A 21,460-nucleotide genomic window follows, 5' to 3' on the forward strand; every position below is an offset into this window, starting at 1 on the left:
TTAGCAGCCTCGTGCATTTTTTTCATTTTGGTTTTATTCAGGTACATACCACAGGTCAGTAAGTAACAGCATACCTCAGCATGAGTTTGAATAGACTGTAAGGTGTTTTATTTTACAATATCAAAATACTTCAGTCATCTTTAAAATAATTTATTTTAGGTTTTTAGAAGCTGTAGTAACTTTTGGATTTTTTTTTTTAACAGTGGTCCATCCGCATGTAATGTTTTACTTTAAAAACTCAAGGCGCCCGATAATTACATTAATCCTTATAACGCCATCTCCTTACTGCGTCCATGTAACTTCTATCTTCCAAGTTCTTACAACTGTGATAGTCATTGAAGAAGATACATCCTGTACACTGAGTCCTCTGTTACAGATAGAGTTTAATAAGTTCATCACTGACAGCTGATGGAGTTAACACACCAAGGTCTGTAAAAAGTAACGTAATTAGTGACGGTGATGTGTAGTCAATCCAGGGGTGCTCCTCTGTTAGATTCTGACTCGTTTTCAGAGTGTCTGCTTTGTACTAAAAGGAAACAGAGACCATTAGTTATTGCACAACTGCAAGTTAAAACCTCAAGCAGATGTTTGTGGTAAAACTGAAGGAAGTCAGTTGCTGTAAAGTGAGGCACAGGCCGGTGCCACCTTGGCCTCAGCTGTTTTATCTTCTGTATAAAATTCATTCTGTACTTCTGAAGTGTATCAATTTGATTTTCTTGCCTTCAGCTGGTCCTGTGCCCCAAAGGAGCCACTTTAGGAACTAAATGTTGGTATTATGACAAATTACAGCTGTTTGACATCTGACTGTAACATGGAGCAACTCCATATTACGTAAAGTAAGCTATAGTAGAGAGATCCAGATAAATGGAGACATGCTTAGATGAAAATTATTCATAGACATGTAAGCGTGCATCTTAGCTGGCTAAGAAGTAATTTGAATTTCTCTTACCTTAAACTTATCTGGGACGTCCTGCTGATTTAGAGGGAAAAGCCTTACAAACTTGAAGCTTTCTGCTACCACATAAAATGGTTTATTCTGAGCTTTGGCACACACAGCAATTTGATTAGTGCCAATCTGTGGAGACAGATGGAAAACAACATGCAGATTCGGTGCTAGCACAACATAATACTGCCCAGTTTCCAACAATAAATAGACATTTACTGGATAATGTCCAAGTAGAAAAGATTTTTCAGAAAGCCTTGAATTTAAAAGTCTAGAGTTTACAGAATGATGTAATAAACTCACTACCTATTACCTTGTTAATAATGCCTCCGCTTTCAACTACACCTTCAGCACCAACTAACACCAGGTCCACTTTCTCCATAATGTAGCTGTTCAAAGGGGGAAAAAATCCAAGTCTTACTGGGTAATATGACAAAGGACTCGCTGAACAGAACAGAAATTAGTAATTTGAACAGTCTTTTGCTTTTCTGAACTAGCTTCATCTACCTATATAAGTCCACCTGCTGTTACACATCCTTGGAGTGAGCTTTCATCTTGCCTGGCAGGAATATTAAGTATCTTCTCCAGCCATACCTGACCTCAGGAATTGCGTAAATGCTGGAAGAAGTTGAAATCTGAGTGATACTCGGTTACAGGAATGTGGGTGCCAGTGACAAGATACTAACTACACAGCAAAGTGTAACTGCACTGTGATAACTCTGGCCAAACACACATGATGCTCCTCATCCAATTCCCCTGTCTTTGCATCCCTCCAATGTGTTTTGTTAATTGAAAATACAGATCTAAAAAGAAAGCCATTGACTAAGTGATTTGGATAGGCTTAATGTGTTAAACAGAACTCGTAGACTTGTCCACTCAAGGCACTATCTTCTCTAGAGAGAGGTGCCTTGGTAAGCAGACGGGTTGGTACGTGTTCTCTTGGAGACAGTCTCTCAGGCATTTTGCCCTTCTGCAAGAATTAAGGTTCAGGTACAGTGTAGTTCATTCTTTTCTCATGTTTCGGACTTATACTAAGCAGCGGTAATTTAGCAAATAGCTTAAGAAACCCTGAAATGATAACACAGATTAGGAAATTAGGAAAAAAGCAGCCTTTTTGCATAGCATCTCAGTTCTTTTTTACAGATATCCCCAAGTTCTACACTTAGGTCTAACTCCTTCTTTCATTCTAACATGCAAACACCAAATACTTGTTTTGTAGCAGACGCGCTCCCCTAATTGTGCAGCTAAAGGTGTAACTTGTTTAGCTTGTTTGATGACTCTGACTAAGTAACAACCTCTGCAGTTTGAACAAGCTTCTAGGAAACTTACACATAACGCTACCAAAATAAAATTGTGAAGAACAATATTAAGCTGTAATTATCAGACTTACCCAACTGCAGCATCCAGAATCACAGTCACGGGAATGCTGAGCTTCCTCAGGGCTTTTGCCATTTTTTGCCTATTAAAAAATCACATTTGAAGCTTAAAAGACTTTTCTTTAAAGACAATGCTAGAAAAATACTGTGTGAAAGACTGAAACCCGTGACTGCCTGTGTTCCCTTGCCTGTAGTTTTGGTTTATGATGTACCCTCTAAGAGAAAATAAGTTCTTATGTAGAAATGGAAGCAAACAGATTACAACAAACCCAACAAAAGTAAAATCAGTTTGTTTTAGCAATCAGAAGTTACAGCTACAGAAAGATGAGTCAGTGAACCATTATTAAGATGACATTACCTACACTGTCTCAGCTTTCCCATCAACAGGGTGTATGAAACAAGTAATAAAAGCATGGGGTGCATTGCTAGAAGTTATTTCAGTGAAGCTGGAAAATCTTTGATTCTAGTGAAAGACTTGGTAGCAACACGTATTATCCAGTATGCAGGATTTACTACTACACTTCTACAACAGTGTCTGCTCTGAAGAGGGAAGGCTTGCTCTCTTCCTATCAGTAATACACTTTATTTGGCATCTTCAAACTAGATTGTTAGCTAAATGTTTTACTTTGCTATGCTTAAGATAATACTGATTATTTTAGCCTACTTTTGAAGCAGGCAACTAGATATCAGTTATCTCCCAAGGGAAACACAGGTTGCCTGGCACTGACTGAAACTTTGTAAAACCTTTGAGGAAAACCTAGGTAACACTAATCAGAATTTACTATAGGAAACTACTTGCTAATATTGGAGTTTTTTTACTTGTCCAGAATAATAGGATATTATTAGTGACAGTTACCATTTAAAATGCTGCAAACAAGCCTAGCAGCTTTTCTTAAGGTATGACAGGTTTGATGCTAGCTGTAACTTACCTTGTTAACCAAGATAAAACACAAATTAATGAGTACTTGCCCTGCTTGATCTGGCTGTGATTCAGTAACATAAACGCTGAATCGCTTCTTTGACTCAACAGCTGCTTCTAGCACTCTGAGGACCACTCTTGAGTAGGCATGCGTCAATATTCGCTGTCAAAAAAAAATAATAATCAGACATTACTTTTTGCTGAGCTTCGGGAAACCTTTACTTTTGTTAATGATGTCATCACTTTTACTTCACACAGCTGTTCATCAATGTCAAATAATAATTCTACAAATCATAGGATAGCAAGTCACTCCGAGAGTTGGACTTTATGTGGCCTGCCCTGATGCGGCCAAGGGATGATGATCTAGTACCTTAAATGCAAACTTGAAGCTGTGACTCCTCAGCACCACTTAGAAGCAGACCACAAGTTAAAGCTGGATTGCATGGAAATTGAAGTAGGGGGAGGAGATGAGTCTTAACAAAATAAAGCAAAGGGTGATGTTACAGCTATGTGCTCACAGAAGCCGCCATCAGACAGCGCAGTTGTGTATGTCAGTAAACTTTGCTCCCTTCCCCCTTCTGTTTTTCTATTACTGCAAACAGCAGAGCACCAGATCAAGAGTGACCCTGCCTCAGCCTACTTACGGCACCATCTCTGATGAAGGGATGACAGAGCTTGGCAATTTTGTTCCTTGAGAGAGATACTTTCCTGAGGAAGATCTCCCCGCGCTCGATCATGATTTCTTTGCACTTGGAGTAGTCCTGGAAAACAGCGATGTCTGCAGTGAGGCTGGAGGGTCTCCCAGCCAGGCACCACGGCCGAGCAGGGGGCAGCTGCTCTTACCGAATACTCCAGGGAGGTGAGGCTGATGAAGCGCAGGAAGAGCTCCCCGCCGGAGGAGACGGCCACCGAGGAGTCCACTCGAGACAGAGTGTCGATGGCATCCAGCAGACTGCTCCTCAGGCCCTGGATGGTCTCCCCTGCGGGAAGGCAGAGGTACGCGGTTAGGGCAGGGCTAGGCCTCACCGACACGGGCCTCTCCGTGGGCAGACCCGGGGCAGAGGGGGGGGGGACCCCGTCCCGCCTGGAGCTGAGAGGGGACCCGGGCCCACCTCGGTCCTGCTTGAGGAAGCCCAGCAGCGCGCGGATGGCGGCCACGGCCGAGGCGACGTCGGGGTCGTCCCTCAGCTGCGCCCTGAAGGTCTCGATCAAGTCTGCAAGGCAACGGGGCGCGTCAGACCCGGCCCGGCGCTGCCCCCCGCCGCCAGCCCCCCGCTCGCCTTACCGTCCGTACTCATGGCCACGGCCGCTCCGCTCTCCACACGGCCGCCGCCACACCGCCCGCCTCGCCTGGGCGTGGTGTCATTCGCGTGACGTGGCCCGTTTGGATGACGTAGAGCCGTGCCTTAGCGTCATCTCCAGGCGCCGGGAGCAGCTGGTACCTCCGACTGGCGCTATGAGTGCGGGTGAGGCGGTGGGGTCTTGGGGAGCGCTGTGGGGAGCGAGCGGTGATCAGCTGTGTGCTTCGGCCCTCGGGCAAGTCGGGCTGCGGTTCCTCCGGCGGCCGGTTTCCTTCGGGAGAAGGCAGAACGGCGGCCGAGAGTGGGGCTCTTGGGGCACGGCTTCATCGCCCCTGTGCCTCCCAAGTGAGGCTCCGCCAGGCCCGTGGGCAGCCCGCGGTGCTCCGTGGCGCCCGGCCGGCAGGTTCGCCGTGTTCCCGCCGCGGGCTCGGCCCGGCTCCGGCTCCTCTGAACTCCCCTCTCTGCTCGGGGGTCTGCAGTCGCTGCTGCTTGGCGTTTGCGTGGGGTTTGGAGTGACGTTGCCGTGTTGTGACTTTTTCAGATGATGAGCTGAGCCTGCTGGTCATCGTCATTGACACCAACCCTATCTGGTGGGGAAAGAAGGCGCTAGGAGAAGCTGAGGTATGTCTTCTCGGTGTTGGTACTACTGATGGTGATTTCTGAGGGAAATAACTTTTTTTTTTTTTGAAATGTTAATAAGTAGCCAATAAATGGGATTAGTCTTTGACTTCTGAACTATGCTAATGTTGTCTGCTAAAATGGATATAATGGATATTAGAATACTCTGTTAAAAATAGCTACCCAGCGTTGTGTACTTATCAAAACTTTTTTTCTAAATGCTTCCTGTTAAGAAAGGGAACTCTTTCTGTGTCTTCAAATTCAAGACCTTTTAACTGCAGTTATTTGAGAGACTTCTTTTAAATCACATAACTGTAAATATTATTGTGCCATTATCTACTTTTCCCCCCTTTTTTTCCAGCAGTTCACCCTATCAAAATGCATTGATGCAGCGATGGTACTGGGAAATTCACACTTATTTATGAATCGCACCAACAGGCTCGCTGTAATAGCAAGTCACACGCAAGAAAGGTATAGTTGCTTCTTAACAGTGTAAATGTTTAAAGTGCACTTTCCTATATCTGTCTCCTAATTTTCTTGTTGGATTGAAGTATATAAATGAAACTAGGTTTAAAACATGTAACATATCATTGTCTTAGAAATTAACTAGAACTGTGTAGGAAAGAAATAATCTGACTTAATGTCTTACATAAAACAACAAAAAGGTTTATAAGACAGAAGGGAGGTTTAAATAGAATTTTACTTAAAAAAATATACGGGGAGAGCGGGAGAGAGGATGGTAGAGATGTGGTGAGCAGGACAACACAAGTGGCAGAAGTTTTCTGTTTAGTGGATATTTTAACCCCAGATATTCATGAGTCTCAGGATCTACCCCTAAGTGCAGGCATGGTATCTATTTGTCAGTTCTCTTAAGAGATGTCTTTGAAAGGAGGGAGGTGAATGTGGGTTTTACTCCATTTTGATTTTGAAGATTGCCTGCCTTATGTAGTCTCTTTAATGTCTAAAGTATTAAAACTATTTAAAAGTATACTTCAGAGTATTGCTGTCTACAGCTAGTTAGTTTATTGCATTTTTTCTTATAAGGTTAAAGGCAAAATGTTAATACTCTGTTTTTCCTCTGTTTCAGCCGTTTCTTGTACCCTGGGAAGTGTTGGGCTGTTGCAGATCTCTTTGGAGATGGCAGTAGTTCCATGGAATCTAATTGCTCTGGCAGCAAGGATGGAAAATATGAGTTGTTAACAGCAATAAATGATGCAATTGCAGAAGAGATTAAAGACCTCATGACAAAAAGTGAGGAAAAGAAAATTCTAGGCTTAATATGCAGAATTGCAAAACACTAGGACTCTCAAGGAGCTGTAGGAATTTCCTTTATTTTGATCATGTGCATTTCAAAATGTTTAAAGTAGATGAGTTTATTATGCTTGACACTTTAGGCCTGTGTATTAACACTATTTGCCAAAGATAAAACTTGTAGTATTTTATATGGTGAAGTTCAGCAACTGTTTTTAGATATAAAAGTAACTTTTGCAACTCTTCTTGTATTGCAGCTGATATGAGGGGGCAGCAAACAGAAACTCTGTTAGCAGGATCACTTGCTAAAGCACTTTGTTGTATCCTTTTGATCACAGAATCTTCAAAGCCTTTATTTTAAGATTGTTTCTTATAACACTAATTAAGTTTTACTATTCCTGTTCTGTAATAATACTAAAACCAGAAACATTTACCTGATAACTATGGGTCATGCTTATTAAAATGCGTGTTGGCTAAGGTGGTGAATACATGGTATGGATACTGGAGTTATTTCCAGGAACAGAATGTAGATTCCTTAATGTCAGCTAATATAGATATCAACAAGATGAGCAAAGAGGTAAAAGGTAATGCCTCTTCTCCTGTTTTGAATACTTACTTAAATATTTGAATATATCTGAGTACAAACAAAGATGCTTATGTTTTGACAGACCCCGTTTCCAGAATTGACAATAATAGGTACAGGTTTATTTGAAGTTGTCCAGTTTAAACTAGGTCTGGGTGAGGATTAGAAGTAAAGGTCTTGATCATTAATCCACATTCTTATTCTGATTTTCTGTTGCATGCATGTGAAACAAGTGATACTGAAACTGGAATGTCTTTAGAACAACTGGAGGTTGAGAGGAACTTTTTGAAAGTCTCGTGCTGCACAAATCCCCTTCCAAAGGGACTACCTGCAGAGCTGGGATGAGAGTTGAAATTCTTCTCAGTTTTGGCATTCCTCTTGTGATTTTTATAATCAGGAAAAGTGCTATTTGTGTAAATGGTTTTGCAATGGGCTATACATTTCAGATTACCTCAATGAGAAATACTATATAACTTGAGATATGTGTTTCAGCCAGTGAATTGGTAATGAACAGCTTTGAACATTTCTTTCCTGATCAACATTTAACTGCTTTTGGACAATAAATGAAATGGGTCTGCTTTCATAACAAGTCTGAACTAGTCCACAGATGCTTGTAACTGGGACTGTAAAAGTTTCATATTCATTTTTTAACTGAGCCGTTAGATCTAACACCTTGGATGTTAGATATCTAACCAAGATCTTAGATGCTACAGAATTAAAAGGGCAAACTACAGGTGATAAATACAATGTGCTCATGCATTTCTCTTTCTTTTTAACACTTAGCCAATCAAGAAATGAAATCAAGGATTTTGGTAAGAACTTCTGCTGTCGGTTTTCTTTTAGTCTTGAAATCCAGTGATACTATGTAGGCTAACAAGTTTGAACTGTTTTATTTAGGTGATAAAAGCAGCAGAAGACAGTGCATTGCAATATATGAATTTCATGAATGTGATCTTTGCAGCACAGAAACAGGTGATGCTGGCATTTTTTTCATATATATTTTTATTAATGTGCAAAGGTATAAAAATTCTTCATTTTTCTTAAGATTATGTTCTGATCAAGGGAAAGAGCTTCCCACTGGCTGTGGTGATCCTGCAGCAGTAAAAACATGTGCGTTTATATCTGGAGTGCATTTATAGGGGAAACAGGTTGTGACAGTAACACTGATGAGGCTACATTGGTCCTAGCTGAATTTTTTGTTTTTCATCTCTTGCAGAGTATTTTGATTGATGCCTGTGTCCTGGACTCTGATTCAGGTCTTCTACAACAGGTACAGACTTCCTATTCTTATTTGCTCTTTACAATTATTTGTTGATACTTGATGCTAGATAGTTTGACATATTCTAAAGCTTTCCTCTTTCCTTTGTTTCAAGAGTGGTTGTGGAAAAAAGTTCAGTGCGTCTGACACTTCCAACATGCAGGCCTTGTGCAGTATGTGGATATTTTAAATATCCTGTTAATCTCATAGAACATAACAATCTGATCATGCTCTCTGCTTTCCAGGCTTGTGACATTACAGGTGGCATATATTTGAAAGTGCCCCACATGCCATCCCTTCTGCAATATCTGTTGGTAAGCCATGTAAAAATCTCACTGACTTCATTGACAAGGTAATACAGCAGTTCCAATTTGCAAAATATTTTTTCTGTATTCCTGCAGTGGGTGTTTCTCCCTGATCAAGAGCAAAGATCACAGCTTGTCCTTCCACCTCCTATTCACGTTGACTACAGAGCTGCATGCTTCTGTCATCGAAATCTTATTGAAATTGGTTACGTGTGCTCTGTGTGCTTGTCAAGTAAGTTTATAAATATTTAAGAGTCTGATTTACATTCAAATGAATTGTTTTAGTGAAAGCCAATTCTTTTATTTTCCAGTATTCTGCAACTTCAGTCCTATTTGTAGTACATGCGAGTAAGTGTTTCTTCTTCTTGTTTTGGGGGTGGGTGTGGAAATATGTCCAGTGTGTCTGACAGTTCCTTTTGCATTTTGTTTCAGGACTGCTTTCAAAATTTCATTGCCACCTGTCATGAAAGCTAAGAAGAAGAAATTAAAGTTAGCTGTGTAACAACATTATGTAAATACATCATTACCTCCTCCAATAATTCCATGAAATGGAATTTACGTGAGAAATTGATGGCACTTTTTATTGGATATGAATGAGAGCTGTATGCAGTGGTACTACTTGTTTCTTAAGGGATAAATATTTAAATTGTATGTTTTCTACACAGCCCTTTAAGTAACAAATCACTGTATTACCATGTAACTTGTGCTAGTCTAAATACTAATTCTTAATTCCAGAGGTTACAGGCTGTTAAGAGACAGACCTTGTGAAGTAAAAGGTATTCTGGCCACTGCAAAGTTTCACACCTCCAAGTTATTTTCAAAGACAAACAAGCTCTGATTCTTTTTCTGTGTTGGTGGAAAGGTAAGAATGACCATTTCTGGTGTGTAGGGTCAGAACCTTAGCATTATGTTATTCAGGGACTTCAACTTCTTGCTAGCTTTTGCTAGCAATTTTTGGACTGAAACAGTATCAATTTCAAAATAAATGATGCAACATTTTCAACATGGCTTAGAACCCACTTTTTTAAAATTTTCTTTTTTTTTTATGCCAATTCCCCTGCATATGCACTTATGTGTATTTGTATTCCTTTGATTGTTCTGTCTTTGGTATTTCTTTCTCAATTGGATATCTCTTCATCCATCAATAAAAAGGCCTCCCTTTGTTTAAAATAACTGCAGTAAATGCAAACTAGCTGGTTAGTCATGAAGGTTATATTTTGAAACTGGAAAACAAAAAATAGAATTCTATGTAATATGACAGCAGGCACGCTTTTTTTAATGTAGTTTTATGTCTGGCATTTGACAAGAAGGAAGACTTTTGGATTGGTGTTCTTTATGTCAGAACATTGAGGGTGTTCTGCGTGCTTCTGAACGTGGCTTTGGTTTAAGCAAACAAAAAATTCCTGCTTTTAAAAGATAACTGTACAATTTGGTGGTTTTACCTGTTGCTAGTAACTGATGTTCCCCTGAGAGAAATACAGAGTAATTGTTTCCCACACAAAAAAACCCAACTTTTTTTTTCCTAAGGTGTATACAGGAATTCATGTCATGTCTTGATATTTGCATGAAGTTTTTGTCACAAATGTAACAGTTGTACTAAGTGCCAGTCTCTTACTGTCTTGTTTGATTGCCAAAAGCAATTTATTGCTTTACAAAAGCTGTATTTATAACTTACTTTGTATACAATGTTTGTAATAAAATATTTTTCAAATGTGGTTAGATATTGCTATAGTAACAGATATTTTTGAAGGGTGAGCTACACCCCTTTCTTGCAATTTTACTGAGTAAAAGTAGCAGTGCAGTCTGGCACTAGATGGATTGCCTGAGGGAGGACGAGGTCTGTGTGGAATTAGGTGAGAAGATGAGGGGCGGTCTCGTCTGGGCTGGCTTGGTTGATCCCACTCTCTGCTGTGCGATCGCTACCGTGAGGCGGGGGGCCAGAGGCGGCCCAGCCGGGCTGAGTGGCCGGCCGCAGAGTCTGCCGGTGGCCCCCGCCGCCTGCCCGCGCTCCCCGGCTCGCCTTTCCCCAGAGGCAGTCACGCCCCCGGCAGCGCTTCCCGCCCATTTCCGTTGCCATGGTGCCGCGCTGTCGCCGCAAGATGGCGGTCGGGCGGCAGCCGGCTCCGCGGCGCAGCCCTCCTTAGCTGCCATGGCGGCTGCTTTCCTCGGGGCGCTGCTGCTGCTGCTGCTGGCGGCACCTTGTCCCGGGCGGTGGGCTTGGGACCCCGGTGGGTGAAGGGCGTCAGGGGCCGCGATGAAAGGTGGTCGCCGGGGGGGGGAGGCTGCTGAGGGAAGGGGGCCAAAAGGGTGGCCGCGGGTGCGCGGAAAAGAGGGCCGGTCGGCGGCGGGACCTTCCCTGAGTGGCTAACGGTGTTGCCTGCCCTGTGAGGCCACGGAGGCCCCGAGGGATGATGATGAGGCTTTCTGGGACTTGGAGGTCGTGGGCTTTTGGTGCCCCAACCCGAAGGTGCTGGCCCTGGAGGGTCCTGCTGCTGCTTAGCACTGGGGCAGATTCGGAGAGGTGACAGGTGGAGCTGCTTCTCTTGGACTTCTCAAGTTGGTAAAGTCTGTAAAGGAAATTCTAGTGAAACTCCCAATTTGGAGCCCTAACCATGAAACTATGTCCATGTGCTGAGGGCAGTAGTCCACAATTACCACATTACAGGTAGTGGTACACCCTGGTAAACTTCATGGCCACAAGATAAAAGGTGTGAAGTCAGCAAGAAATGCTAAATATGTTGTTGCCTGGCCTGCGTAGCATTTGCATGGGCCAGCAAGTGCTGCAGCCTCCTGCCTTGTGCGTACTGAGCATCTTGACACATGTAAACTTGCGGTATAGAAAGCTACGGTGAACCCACTTTGCAAGAATGTGAATACAATCCTGTACCAGGCATCACAAGATATTTTCTATTTGTGACAATTTAAAATATAGGATGGTAATAATTGAGCCCAAACAGAAGACCTAAATATGTCTTGCAGATGTTAGCTTTTTCAGTTAATGTGTATTAACATTTGTTTTTTGTTGTTTTGGTTTTTTTTAGTCTTTCAGCCTTCATTTATCCATATGTCAGGGCCCAGAGTCAATTCATTTTTTCATGGAAATTCTTCAGGAGTTAATTTTTCTATCATTTTAACTCCTATAGATGAAGAGACAGGTAAGAACACTTCACTTGCTGCCCTGCCCCCCCAATAGTATGTAAATAAATATGTTTGAATTATTAATATTTTTTTACACTGAAATTATTGGAGAAATGACAATGCACTTAATTAAGTGTTTTAATAGTTACTGAAATAGGAGCTGCAAAGGACTTCTGCTGATTAAGCCCTTAGTCCTCTGTTAATTCCTTGTCAGCTGGGCCTGAGGGTGTGCCTACTTGAAGGCACAAGAGGAGTGTAAATGTACTTCTTATTTTCCAGTCTTTTCTAAATGACAGTGGAATACTTCTTAAATTTTTATTTTGATACAGGAAAACTGCAACTTGCAAATTGCAGTGGAAGTAAAAGAGCTGGTGATTGGAATTTGAATGTAACCCCTGGTATGGTATGTAAAATACTGATTCTTCCCTAAAATGGGAAGGATTGAACTGTCATATATTAAGGGCTAATGAAATACTAGCAAAATGTTAATATACTAACAACCCACTTTTGAATGTCTTGCCCTTGCCTTTTTCCCTTGACATATCCCTTTGTGTATGCCCTTGCTGGAGTTTGCTGAGGTGCAGTTTTCACACTGGTTCCTTGTTGTCCTCCTCTCCAGAATGGCCTGTACTTCCTGGCTGGCTGTAGCATTTGAGACTGTTTCAGATCTGCTGGAAGGAGCTAATGGAAATAAAAAAGTAGTGGTTTATACGGCATGAGCTCTGGAACATTTATATTTATTAGACTTGTCTTCAGTGTTATGTTATACATAATTCCTTAGGGGTAAATAGAGTAATTTAATACAACCCATCAAAGCTGTCAAACTTTATTTTGCATTTTTTCAGAACACTTCCAAAGTGACAATAAGCTTGAGTAGAAATCTGCAGTTGTGTTTGCCAAATGCCACTGACTGCTGCACAACACCTCTCTGTGTGGTTGAAACACTTCAGGTTTTAGCTTGCCGTGATTCAGTGATATTGGCACATCTCCTGATTCAAGCTGAAATATATGCCAACTCTTCCTTTACAGGAAATGTGTCAGGTAAGTGTTTAGATACGCTAAAGAAGAAATGGTATTTTGGCTGTTCTTTCCCTCTATGTATGAAAAAATAAAAATTGGGATTTGGGCAGCAGTAAGAGATACTGAATAATCATTAATGTACTTCAACAAAAGGTGTGTACACAGTCAGAAGAAACTGCAATGCACATGGTCTATTTATTTGGATTCCAGTCCATTTAATCTGATTTTCTATTTTTTTTTTTTTTAATTTTATTTTTTAAAATTCTTTTACAGAAAATGCAACTATCATCCCAAACCAGGTGTTTCAGCCATTGGGCTCTTGTCCTTGTGACTTGACAGCTGGAGCTTGTGATGTTCGTTGTTGCTGTGATCCGGTACTTATTTCATATTAAACTTTGATTAAATGTTTAAAGATTTCTAGGCTCTTTCTGTTTTCTGGGGGGGAGAGAGGTGCTGAATGCTTCAGACTAGATGGGGCTAGAGGGCTTTTCTGGATTTTCCAGTGTTTCTGATAGTAAATATGACTTCTCTCTACAAAATTGGTTTGATATGATTCTATAATTACAGGCAAAGAATAGTTTGGATTGGAAGGGACCTTTAAAGGTCATCAATCCAACCCCCCTGCAATGAGCAATGACATCTTCAACTAGATCAGGTTGCTTATGTTAGTGCAATTACTGTGCTAAAAAATGACCATTCTTTTCTTTTCAGGAATGTACACCAGACTTAAAGCAGTTATTCAACAAATCATGTTTCACTGGGGTGTTTGGTGGAGATGTAAACCCACCTTTTGATCAGCTGTGCTCTTCTCAGTCAATGGAATATACCCCTGACTGGTTTCCCTTCCTTTGTGTACAGTCTTCTCTTAATAATACACCATTTCTTGGCTACTTTTATCATGGCTCTACGTAAGTCTTAAGAAAATTTATTTTCTCAACACATGCATTAGGCATGCTACTGAAAATATAACCTGTTTTTATAACAAAAGTTATTTTGAAATTGGAATTTTAAGGTGTGGACTTTAAGTGCAAATAGAGAAATATCATTCGTAGAGAATGAGAACATGGGACATGAAAGCAAATGAATAACTATTTGTGTGAGGTAGAGAGTAAAGAACTGATTAATTTTTAAACTTGTTTGCAGTTCTACACCCAAAGTTCCTTCATTTAAGATCCCTTTACAAACTTCTTCTGGGAAACTTTTCACTGGTTACAGACAAGGAGATCCAATTATGACAGAAGAAAATGAGTATTTTACCATTCCCCAGGTAATTACTTCATGTTTAGGGGATTTTGGTTCCTCTTGGTTTGTTTGCTGTTCTCCATATATCGCACTCCTTATGGCTTTGTAACCAGATTCTGCAACTTGCAGTTGCGAAGCGATGGAATGTATTTTTCACAAAAAAAAAAAAGGCACAAAATCCTTAATAAAAGTAAACGTTATTCTTCCTGATCCCCCTGCCCAGCCCCTAAAATAGTAATATTTTAATTATTTCAAGAGGTAAAAGCAAGCTTGGCATGCCAATTAATAGTTTATGACTTATAATATTTCTGTATTCTCTGGTTTGCCTGCTGCATTACTGAGCACTATAGTTGGTTTCCCCTTTGAATTTTAGTCATCTGGTTGTACCTTTTTTTTAATTCCTTTGCATTTTAGAGAGACTCGTTGGTTATAATTATTTTGACAAATTATCCACTGAAACTATTTTGAAAGCTGTGCTTTTTAAATGTTAACCTCTCTCGCTATATATTGAGGTATTTTGATAACATCAGATTACTTGTTTGTCAATGTGTCATAGTAGTACACATTTGGAGCATTTCACTAACAAATAGTCTTGAAATGAAAAGCAAAGGGCTAGAAAAGGGTCCGACACTTATTTCTGTTGAACTACCTGCAGCAATCAATGGCTGGACAGTGTGTTGGAAATGCCCCTGTAGCGTATCTCCAGAACTTTGATGTCAAATGCCTTACCAATCTAGCGTCTTACAAGGAAGGACTGCCCCATGATGTGAAGATAAACAGTGGTACTGGAGGTATGCTGCGTAAGCCCTAATGGAAATATGTTTTATGGTTCTCAGAGCTGCTAGAACAGAACATAGCAGAGGGCTGTTGACATAGTAGCTCCATGTAATGTCCTTGTTACACTATAGTTCAGCATTTGGGGATGTTCTATTCCTGTTTCTGATGACCTTCCAGCAAGTGTCCCAGTATTTTCCAATATTTAGGATATACAAAATTGTGGGATTGGCCTTTGTTTCCCATTTCTGTTTCTGGTGACTTGTACTGGATATGGCTACACATGACAGAACAGAGCATCCCTCCCACTTTCTATTTTCAGTCTGTTGCAGAGCCCTTTTTCTGTCAAGAGGGTGCGGTATCATCATTTTAGAATTAGTGAGAAGTGGTTACCTTCTACATTACAAAAGCATATACTTACGAAATGTCCATCTGGAGTTTGAGATAATATGATTGCCAGCATGAAGATAATTCATTTTACACTATGTAATTGTCTAATTTTGTTTGCCTATATTACCTTTGTAAGACCCAGAGATAACTAGCTGTGCTCTCAAAATACATAAACTGTTTGGGCCTTTATGAAAATTAATTTTCTAAATAATTTTCTACTCCATTTTCATAACAACAAGCATTGAACCTTGGATGTGAAAACAGTATGTCTATCTCTCTTATTAGTCAGGATTACTGCAGTGTTTGTTTTTTATTCTCAGACTTCATCCAGCAAAATGTCATCTATAGGACTATCGCTGACATGGGCAAATTCATTACTGGAAGTGGTATGTCTCTTCCATTTAATAAATATGTTTCTTGCCTAACCTGGACTATATAAGAAACAGATTATTTTGATGCCTAAAATGTTTACCTGCCACAATTCTTGGGATTGATCTTGTATGTTATCTAATATTCAAAAAGTAAACTGTTTGGCTTACTGCAAAGCAGAAAGTATTTAATTTACCTCAACTTCATTTAAAGTTGGTCAAGAAATCAGGTCCCTTAGCTTACACCAAAAATAATTTTTAAGAAGGGAAAAAAAAAAACCCAAACAAAGATATAGACAATGCTTTAAAAAAATTTCCAGGATGAACATGTAAGTGGGATCGGCAGACTGTAAGCAGATGTATATGCCTCTGTTTTGTAAGCTCTCGTGCCTTTTTAAGGGCCTTTTTCAGCCAACGAAGCAGTCATTTGATGTAGAACAGTGGTTCCCAGGCAGTGGGAGGATAATGCAGCACAAATGAAACTAATGGAATCCAAGCTAATGTGTTTTCCTGGGCAGTGATGGCTCCCTGGGAGGGATGAGATGAAAGCAGAGGGAGTCCTGAGTCCAGAGAATTGCATCAGCTGGTGATGTGTCCAGTGATAAGTCCAGTGCTGGGCTCCTCTGGAGAGGTTTAGCTACAAAAGGACCTGGAACTGCTGATGTTAAAATATTGATAAGCTATGGGATTGTGCTGTCATGCTGTCCTAATAAGATGGGACTTAAACAGTAAAATAAATTCTCAGAAAGATGAATAATTTCCAGAACTTTGCCAGAGTTTTTTAATGTGTTCTTTTTCAGCTACAGTAAGATTGCTTTCTAATAAGCAGTGTTTTTCATTATGGCCTTTTTATTTCTTCTGCCAGAAAGCCTTCGTACTGCTGAGGTTCTATGTCAAAATGTAACTTTTGCAGAGCACTATACGTTCATTTGGAAAGACAAGAACATAGAGCGAATAAATGTCACGGTCTTTCTTGGAAGTCTATGTGATGGAGGTATCATGAAATTTCTTTTATGATTTTTTATTTACTTTTTTTTCTTCAGCATGGAAATTCTGTCATATAATCTCTTGTTTACTAATACTTCTTAAAAAAAAATTTTCTTTCCAAAGTCCAGGGAAAATTGTATTGGGCTGATTTCCATTACTAAGGAAGAGTGGAAGTTTGTATCCTACATAGAGCATACTTTTTGCTAATTTACTTATTTAAAAGTAAATTCATATTTTTTTCTTTTACCAGAAATACTGACACAGAGATTCACAGTCAAATTTCAAAATCTAAAGAGTACTAATGCAACAGAACTGTTTTGGAATCCAGGTATTAATACTTTATTTTGCTGCTTAAAAGTGAAAAGAAAAAAAAATTTTTACTGTACAGATTATTATCAGTGACTATGTTTTATTTCTCTTTCATACTTCTTTATGTTGCTAGCCCCCACCTTCCTGCCTTAATGCATTACCAATTGTAATAGTGGTGATGGGTTCTTATGCTTTTGCTATATAGATATTGATTATTTAAAGTGAGCGTATTCCTACTGTAATGGAAATGTCTGTTCATGTACTTCAAGATTGATGACATTTATTATTAAAACAATGCTAATGCTTATAGATTCTTGTACAGTGTTCACAATTTACCCTTCTATGTTTAGGTTATCAAGTTGGAAAACCAGTGAGAGCAGCAAATATGAATGCTTCTGATACTTTTGGAAGCCTAAACATTTGGCAGCCAGGTACTGGCTTGTGAGGTTGCAACTTCAACTACAGCTAATGCTAAAATGTTTTTGGGGTTTTTTTTTTTACATATTTTAGTTAAGAATCTCTGCCAAATTTTGCTTTTCTAGATTATTCCTTAGCCTTTGTTCAAACTTAAGTGAGTAAGCCTCTAATGTGTTCTTGGAAAATTTGAGTGGACTTGTACCTGTATTTGAAATACACCACTTAGTGTTTTGCATTCTGATGTCTGATATTTTTGCACAAAGTTGAAAGCTAGAGATTAAACAGTTGATATAGGAAAGCTCAAGTAAGATGTTTTCATTTCACAGCTGGCAGAGGTTTATGTACGTTGGCAACTTATACACCAGTTTTATTTGGACTAGATTCATTCTCTGGGTGCACTCTAGAAGTTGATATTAATGAAGATTGCAGCCTTTTAAGGTGAGCTATGTAGGTTGAATTGTTTTTCCCTGCATCCCTCTTGCTGCTTATTACATGATTCTCTACAAGTGCCTACTATCAGCACCATTATGTTCTTTTTAAATGTTCATGTATGCATTTCAGTTTTCTCTGGCTGATAGTCTCACTTTTTTTTAAAAGGGATATTATAATAATAGTTTCACTCAGATGTCTCTCTATTCCAATGAGGATTATGTTGGGGTGGAATGCTTTGCCATTTCTTCCCTTCAGCAGATAACTCAGTAGTTCAAGTTTGTTTTTCTTGAGTGATAACATCTTTCAGAGGAAACTCATATTACGATATAATAATATTGCAACCCAGAGTGGTAGACAGTGCAGATGTACTTTTTGTGTAATCTTACGTTCTTATTTTGCAGAGGAAACGTAACTGAGAAATTGAATTCATTAATACAAGCTACTCACATTGGAAAGAGGGGCAGTTCAAGTTACAGTGATCTAAGTGACTGGGTGGAAATTATACGTAAGTGAGGTTTGTGGTGGTGTTTGTAATCTAAATATGCCCATAGGATGAATAGAGCATCTCAAAATAAAACCAAGATGTAATTTCAAGTGCCTAAAGATGTGTGTCTGGATCCATGCATCCATATATGTACACCCATGTATATAACTCAGTATGTATACGGACACTGCACTAACATGTATTTTACTGTCAGCCTGTACCCATATGACTTTGTATTTTAGTTCTCTGTTGATAAAGTACTCCTTTTTGTGTATTTTATATCAAGAAAACATTTTTTCTTGTGTGACAGTTACCAGTATTTCATTGGACTATGACAATAATATAATTATGGAAAATATAATGTTTTCTGTAGTATTTCCATTTAAATAATTCTATTTTCCTCAACAGGTCTTGATCCATTTAATTCTGATACCAATGTGAGCACTGGAAGCTTAAAAGGCATTTGTCCAGATATTCCTGCAAATCTGAATATTCGCGTAATCTTTGCTGATGTGGGTGCAGTACAAGGGATTCCCCAGCAGGAAATTCTTGCTGTGCAGATCAGGTAGAGCAAGTTGTGTCTCTGGCTGACACATAGATGTTTCATTTTGAGACTTGCTTACCTAATATACCCAGATTATTTTACAAACAAAAATGTTATTTTATTATTTCTAATTTGTAACATGCCTTTTATTTGTGCAACTCAAATTCCTTTGATCACAACCAGGTTTGCCTTTCTTCCTTTGAAATTAAAATTTAAAAAAATCAATGGTTTAAAGTAGATAATCTTTCTACTTCACTGAAATAGTTAATAAAATCTATGAGCATCTCTCCTATGAGGACAGGCTGAGAGAGTTTGGGTTGTTCAGCCCGGAGAAGAGAAGGCTCCGGGGAGACCTTAGAGCCCCTTCCAGTACCTAAAGGGCCTACAGGAAAGCTGGACAGGGACTGTTTACAAGGGCATGGAGTGACAGGACAAGTGGGAATGGCCTGAAGCTGAAGGAGGGCAGATTTAGATTAGATGTTAGAAAGAAATTCTTCCCTGTGAGGGTGGTGAGACACTGGCACAGGTTGCCCAGAGAGGTTGTGGCTGCCCCTGGCTCCCTGGAAGTGTTCAAGGCCAGGTTGGATGGGGCTTTGGGCAACCTGGGCTAGTGGACGGTGTCCCTGCCCATGGCAGGGGGGTGGAACTGGGTTGAGGTCCCTTCCAACCCAAACCATTCTGTGATTCTGTGCTGCCAGTAGTGGGTGTACGCAGGGCATTCCATCAGAAGAATGTTTTAATTTGTCACATGGTGGAAGCTACAACATTGTCCTGTGTTCTGGCTTACCCCAATGTAGACCTCTTCTTGAGAGCTGTGGTAAGTGCTTTATTCTTTCCTGAAACAGAATTTTCACTTTGCAAACACTTATTTTTCCAAGTCAATTACAATCATGTAAGTGGGATTCTGTTCCACTTTCCCTCATTTCCAGACTTTGCGAGTTCTCTCCCTGCATGGTGTTGAAATCCTTTCATGGTTATGTTTAGGTTCTAAATTTCCATTTACAGCCCTCAAGTAATAGTTATGCATATTCTTACAGTTACTCAACAGTCATATGGCAATTCCAGTGCGGGCTTATCTGTGAAAACAGCATCAGCTTTCTTCCCATCACTGCTTCGGTTCAGTTTATTAAAGTACCAGCTCAGCCACCCATTCCAATGACAAGGTAATTTTTGTAAAAACATTGATTCTTGGCATTATGTTAAGCAGAAGTGAATCGCATTGATCAAAAGGTTACTTTAGTTTGGTGGAGTACAGACCAAAAAGGTCTGGTTCAAAGATTTATTGAGTTAACAATTCTGTTAGTGACAATCTTCCCCAGGAGCATCGAGAACATGAAGGCCTGTAAATTCCCCTGCGAAGCTGTCATTTGGTTTTAGCAGACAAGCTTCTGTGCTGTGTGAGGCTCCCAAAATATCCATTGTCTGAAAATGTTCATCACTAAATACCTAAAAATGACAGAAATGGAGCAGAGGGGAGGCTCCCATTTCCATTAGAGAAGAGAGTCATAAGAGAATAATGAGAAGCTTGTGGTTTAGTTTTATTTTCACTCCATTTTTTCCAGTTGTGCTGGTGGTCTGGTACTGTAGTTAATAAGCTTGTTTTGTTTTTTCTTCAGATTTCAGATTAATTATACAGAATTTGACTGCAATCGAAATGACGTGTGCTGGCCACAACTTTTTTATCCGTTGACACGGTTTTACACAGGTAAAAATGTGGAATGCCATGAACTGGCCATATTTCTTTGAAACATAATTAGATGTGTGGAGTTCAGTCTGAAAGAATGTTTTGTCTGAAAGAATTAAAATTTCTCTTGTAGAAAGCATAGTCCAAAAAGTCTGTTTATTTTTTTCCTTGATAAATGCATTCATTTTGTAGTTAAGACTAGTAGAAAAAATAATTACTGGGAGTACTTTCCGAATAAGCTTGAAATTTTGTGAGTATCTGTTTGGCAGAGAGATTCTTCTTCACTCCCCTTTAGAGTTGGGAGGGAGGAGAATATTTCACTTTTTGATACTGTTGTGTTTCCATTTCCTACTGTAATTGTAGCATTGTCAGTGTGTGCCATTGCCCTTGAAGGGTGGAGGGAGACTTTGTTTCTCGCTTTGCCAGGATGCATTTTTTCAGTCAGCCCACACCAGTTCCACTAAAAAATTGCTATGTTGGTAAGGACAGTTAATTTTTAAATTTCCTCTGTGTAAAACTGTGGTGGATTATGTTTTCTGGGAGACTGTAGATAAAATATCTGGCATTTCAAAGGGCATCAAGGCACCTGGACTCTGTTCCAAGAGCTGTGTGGACAGAGGCAACTGCCCGTGTTTATCATCTGCACAACTTCAGGGACTAAAGTTACACAGAGCATGAAACTTTATAAGTATGAAGCATCTTATTCAAGCTATGCATATATTTCAATCTGTATCTCTTGGGTTGTTGTCTAAACTAAAATTTAGCTCTTATATGCTTATACTTTTTTTTTCTTTTCCTTTTTTTCAGGAGAACCATATTCCCAGTGTCTTGCTAAAGGCCTGTCGTTGGCATTTCTTGTTCTACTTGCAGCGATTCTGAGTAACCCTTGGTTTTCTGAACTGTTGAACAGTTCCTTGGTTTAAAAATGTTCGCGTACGGAGAACAACTTTTCTTAATATTTTAAGTACTTTCGGGTAAAATGTATGGATGAATATTCCTGAATTTTGTAGACATTTTATATAAACATTTAAAGCTACATAAAATGCCAGGGCTCCTTTTTCCATCCCGGTTTTCGGGGTTCGCCGTGAGCGTGAGGTGCTCCCCGGAAGGAGCTGCC

General features: G+C 39.8%; 3 protein-coding genes across 5 annotated transcripts; 2 read left to right on the plus strand and 1 right to left on the minus strand.

Annotated features, from left to right (window-relative positions):
* Positions 1 to 81: 81 nt before the first annotated feature.
* Positions 82 to 4,636, minus strand: EIF2B1 (eukaryotic translation initiation factor 2B subunit alpha). Of its 2 annotated transcripts, none has more exons than XM_075769330.1 (9): positions 4,524 to 4,636; positions 4,351 to 4,452; positions 4,082 to 4,218; positions 3,883 to 3,999; positions 3,289 to 3,401; positions 2,334 to 2,402; positions 1,257 to 1,332; positions 950 to 1,075; positions 82 to 526 (listed from the first exon to the last, which is right to left on the minus strand). In XM_075769330.1, exons 1-9 carry the CDS (start codon positions 4,534 to 4,536, stop codon positions 371 to 373), a joined length of 909 nt encoding a protein of 302 aa, XP_075625445.1. In that variant the 5' UTR covers positions 4,537 to 4,636; the 3' UTR covers positions 82 to 370. The 2 variants fall into 2 exon arrangements, with proteins under 2 accessions (XP_075625445.1, XP_075625446.1); XM_075769331.1 differs by having other exon boundaries at positions 4,533 to 4,602.
* On the plus strand, positions 4,570 to 10,269 carry GTF2H3 (general transcription factor IIH subunit 3). Of its 2 annotated transcripts, none has more exons than XM_075769319.1 (13): positions 4,570 to 4,704; positions 5,081 to 5,160; positions 5,519 to 5,628; positions 6,245 to 6,408; positions 6,666 to 6,728; positions 6,963 to 6,992; positions 7,775 to 7,803; positions 7,889 to 7,963; positions 8,208 to 8,261; positions 8,495 to 8,563; positions 8,651 to 8,786; positions 8,866 to 8,902; positions 8,987 to 10,269. In XM_075769319.1, exons 1-13 carry the CDS (start codon positions 4,695 to 4,697, stop codon positions 9,054 to 9,056), a joined length of 927 nt encoding a protein of 308 aa, XP_075625434.1. In that variant the 5' UTR covers positions 4,570 to 4,694; the 3' UTR covers positions 9,057 to 10,269. The 2 variants fall into 2 exon arrangements, with proteins under 2 accessions (XP_075625434.1, XP_075625435.1); XM_075769320.1 differs by having other exon boundaries at positions 5,522 to 5,628.
* Positions 10,270 to 10,620: 351 nt separating this feature from the next.
* TCTN2 (tectonic family member 2) lies at positions 10,621 to 21,386 on the plus strand. Its single transcript, XM_075769946.1, has 18 exons — positions 10,621 to 10,782; positions 11,596 to 11,709; positions 12,022 to 12,095; positions 12,538 to 12,733; positions 12,986 to 13,086; positions 13,424 to 13,620; positions 13,856 to 13,979; positions 14,610 to 14,745; positions 15,439 to 15,504; positions 16,352 to 16,480; positions 16,724 to 16,801; positions 17,133 to 17,213; positions 17,526 to 17,637; positions 18,033 to 18,136; positions 18,524 to 18,680; positions 19,697 to 19,822; positions 20,276 to 20,364; positions 21,151 to 21,386. Exons 1-18 carry the CDS (start codon positions 10,704 to 10,706, stop codon positions 21,264 to 21,266), a joined length of 2,079 nt encoding a protein of 692 aa, XP_075626061.1. The 5' UTR covers positions 10,621 to 10,703; the 3' UTR covers positions 21,267 to 21,386.
* The last annotated feature ends 74 nt before the right edge of the window (positions 21,387 to 21,460 follow it).

The sequence above is a fragment of the Balearica regulorum genome, chromosome 17 (genome assembly GCF_011004875.1).
Source record: "Balearica regulorum gibbericeps isolate bBalReg1 chromosome 17, bBalReg1.pri, whole genome shotgun sequence".
Lineage (NCBI taxonomy): Eukaryota > Metazoa > Chordata > Aves > Gruiformes > Gruidae > Balearica > Balearica regulorum.